We start from the raw sequence: 4,043 nt of genomic DNA, 5'->3' as shown, positions 1-4,043 counted from the left end.
ACAAAAGATGACGACATTCCGCTAATGTAAATTGCAACATCTGAATCCCAAACCCAAAGCCATGAGTCGTCTCTACCAGAAAATTTGCCATAGAGTTGGCCTCTCGGAGAGTATGATGGAACTTAACCACCACTTGATGCGGGATCGCACGATGAATAGCCCTAACCATCTCCAAATAGGGGTTGACCAACGTTTCCGACAATGTAACAGCCGCAATAGCCTCCATCGAGTCACTCTCAAACAAAACTTTAAGGAACGACCCTTTCCTAATCACTTCCACCGCAGAACTAATAGCCCAAAGCTCCACCAGCAGAGGGTTTGATGTGCCTAGCCGCCGACAGAAGCCTTGGAGCCAGTTACTGGAGCTATCCCGAAGGACACCACCACATGCCTCCTTGTCGGTGCCCCACACAGAACCGTCAACATTATATTTAACCCATCCAACCGCCGGGAACAACCAGCAACACTGTTGCAGCTCCTTGGGCCGATAACATCTTCGAGATCCACCAATATCATAGAGGCTCGAGTTCACCCACCTGTGAACCTCGCTAATATCCCACTGTGTCTGATTAAATACCACTTTGTTCTTTAGGGTCTCATACTCAAATGTTATGTATTTTTCTAATATCATTTACATAAATAGTGAGCAAATAGTGAGTGGTCCCAAATAACTAGATAATGTGGGTTTGGAAGTTTCCATTTTTTTGAAATAAGTGAGATTGTTGTTTGTGTTAGTTATTATTTTAGTACTTAGGAGTATTTTGATATTGCATTAAATTGTTATTTTGAAATCCTATAGGTCTTATAAGCTTTGAAGAATTTTCTATTAATTTTTTTATAGGTAAATGTTAGTTGTTAATTGTTAGTAAATTAGTTCCTTCACTAAGATTGGAATTTGGAACCTTGACCCTTCACTCTGCAAATCCCTTCATTTCCCTTAGCTCACACACCCTTCCCCAAGAATTTCCTATTACTTGATCCTTGATCATGCCTCACGGAGAAAGGTTTGCGAGAGAACGATGAAAGAATTATGTTTATCATACAAAATAACTTTAGAATTAAGAATATGTAACTTCATTTTTGTTGTTACTTTTGGTTATCTTACATTTTGACAAAAACAACCTCATGTCGAAGCAGATGCTGTGACATCTGCCTATGTGTAGCACAGGACATCAGTCCATGACTTGGAGTGCTTATGTGTGCCCTGGAAAATCTTGTGAAGATTTATTTTGTGGTTACTTGCGGTTCAAGTACCTGTATCGTGATTGCATTTAATGTGGGCTGGTTTATTTGTTGAGACAATCTCTGATTGAAGATTTGTTTCTATTGTTTAATGGCAGATTGTTTTATAACGCAATAAAATCTTGGAAGATTATGTTACTGGTTTAATAGATTTGTTTTAGATCTGTTTGTGGACTATATTTTTGTGCAAGTCCATTGAAGATTAAGATCTGAAGAACGACTATTTAAGGAGGCATAACCGTAGTTGCAAAGTGTGCGTTGGGCACCCAAGGATTGGGTTTTTAAGGTTGTGTTTTGTGAGTCCTTGTTCTGTAATTTTGTACACCACTCTACTGCCTCAATTGATCATATGACACAGAGTTGGTTTGTTTTAGTTGAGTTGTAATCTCTTCAAACATGTGTTGATTGTTGTTACCAATCACTGTGGCAGTGATTGAGAGAAAGTGAGAGAGGCTCTCAAACTTAGGTCGATATACGAAAAAACACTGGGTAGATTAGGAAAAGAACTTTGAGCTGAGGTGTTCATGAGTGTCTGTAGTTCCTAAATCTTGAGATAGTTGATTTCCTTTATTTGGGTGAAGCCTTCTAGATGTAGGTGATGTTGCACCGAAACTGGGTTAACAACTCTTGTATTATGTTTTTGTGTTTTTAAGCTTTTGTTACAGTTTATTGTTGATCGATTGTCAAACCTGTTGCTCCAGCATCGCGTAGAACATCTGCTGAGCGTGAACCAGAATTTCAATTTTATTATTAAGAACGATTATGTTAAAAGGTTGAAAATATTTTACTCAAACCATGAATAGAAAACACAATAAAAACAAAAATAACTTGAAATCATTGCAAAATTAAATGAACTATATATTTTTTTTTTGTGAGAATAAAAATGAACTATATATTCAATATAAGGGTGCTTCTAATCAAGCATAACTTCAATCAAGACGAAGTTAAGAAGAAGTTGAAAACAACATTTCTTTTACTTCCTCTTACAACAATAAAAAATATTAATGTCTTTTTTTCTTCCTGAAATTACTTTTTAACAAGATTTTCGTTTAGAATTTAATGGAGATGCAGGTGTAAATATTTTTTACACAGACAACCAATGATAAATTGTCAAATCAGAAAATAAGCATTTAATTTAATTAAAATAAAAAGAATCATAAATGCATTTGAATACGTGTCATTCAGTTATTGGACGTCTATGTAAAAATGTTATACACTGACAGCGCGCAACCATTAAACTCAAATAGATTTATCCATCCTTGGGTTTACAAATATGATTAGTTCGAGAACGTGACGGATGGCTAACTCCACATTTGTAACAAAACCTATGACGACACCTGCAATTTAAGAGTATAATAAGTACAAGTATTCAATTAATAATCAACCAATATAGTGAAAATGGCATGTACTTTCCTCTAGTTAAGTGAATAATAAACTAAAAAGAGGACTATAAAGATCAAATTGTCTATATTCTTTGATTCATTAGTTATGACTAATAATAGAAGCCTTTAATTAATGCCGATTTAAAAAAGCCTTTATAATTTAATTTAATTTTATCACATAAGGAACTACCGTTAATAATACTATAATAGCAATGAATGTTAGTGGTAAAAACCTAGTTAATTGATGGACAGTAGAACTGCCCTACACATAATTGAAGAAGAAAAAGGATTTTTTTTTCATACTTTATTTTAAGTGTAACTCGAGTGGAGAAAAGAGAGATATATGAAGCGAAAGTATAAGATGTGATGCGCAATGTCATTGAAAGAGAAGAAAAATAGATAGAAAATGACCTGTATAAAAAATAATAAAAGTGCGAATAAATCATTACTCAAAAAATTATGGAAGAGAACCATTGAAGAAAACGAACCTGCAGTCCATAACATTGCATCCTTTTTCCTTTTCAACATAATACTTGCAGTTTGGACACCTTCTCCATTTCCTTTTCTTGGCTAGGTACAACATCATACCATCATTGTTGCCCTTCATTTTCTGAAAATTTTCACAACTCATATCTGGATGCCAAGGAGCTTTACACTGAATGCAAATGCTTCTCTTGCAGTGATGACATTTTGCATCTGTACACACGACCTTCTCTCCCTCGCGAGCCGCAACGAGCATCATCAGAGCCGAACAATCATTGAAAGGACAATAGAACTTATCCTTCTCGGAAATCGCTGCTTCGCACAGCGCGTTCTCCCACCAGACTAACACATTGTTGGGTACAATTGGCTTGCAGTGTTGAGGATTCAATGCCCCAGAGCACTCTGGCTCAGGGCACATGATGTATAGCATGTTGCATTGTAGCTTGGACACTATGTATTTGAGGGTGCATTTTGTGCAGTAAAAATGTGCACAACCCTCCACATTGAAGGAATTCTTCAGAGGCTTTGATTGGCAACAAATTTGGCAGAGAAAAAGTGGGGTACCATGGTTTATGGGAGTGACAATATCATTGCCCTCCAAAAAGTCTTCTAGTCCTAGGCTCAAGTCACTGAAGGGAGACAAAGTAGATTTCGCTGGAGGCTTTCGAACCTTTCTTTTATCTTTTACACTGAAATGATAACACATACAAAGCTTGTTACCCATCTTCTTCTACTCTCAACATGTGCTGTTACTTTGCATTTAGGAGAGAAGTTAGTACTGATAAAAGATGTACTGTTGAATTTTTATTTTTATTTCCTAAAAAAAAGTAGATCAGTCAAGTAAAATATACCGTTTTTTGGGGGCAAGGAGAGAATAATCAGGTTGAAGAAGTCTCTAGAAGTGAGTTGTTATAAATAGTTGTTATAAAAATACTC

The 4,043-nt window shown here is 35.9% G+C and overlaps 1 protein-coding gene across 1 annotated transcript; it reads right to left on the bottom strand.

Moving 5' to 3' along the window:
- Positions 1–3,081: 3,081 nt before the first annotated feature.
- Positions 3,082–3,831, bottom strand: LOC130725477 (E3 ubiquitin-protein ligase RSL1-like). Its single transcript, XM_057576701.1, has one exon. The coding sequence runs from the start codon at positions 3,829–3,831 to the stop codon at positions 3,082–3,084; it is 750 nt and encodes a 249-aa protein (XP_057432684.1).
- Positions 3,832–4,043: the final 212 nt, after the last annotated feature.

The sequence above is a fragment of the Lotus japonicus genome, chromosome 6 (assembly GCF_012489685.1).
Source record: "Lotus japonicus ecotype B-129 chromosome 6, LjGifu_v1.2".
NCBI classification, from domain to species: domain Eukaryota; kingdom Viridiplantae; phylum Streptophyta; class Magnoliopsida; order Fabales; family Fabaceae; genus Lotus; species Lotus japonicus.
This window is presented reverse-complemented; position numbering and strand designations above follow the sequence as displayed.

Bases quoted from the DNA above. Each gene is read 5' to 3' on its own strand.
- LOC130725477 (XM_057576701.1), bottom strand. From the start codon at position 3,831: ATGGGTAACAAGCTTTGTATGTGTTATCATTTCAGTGTAAAAGATAAA.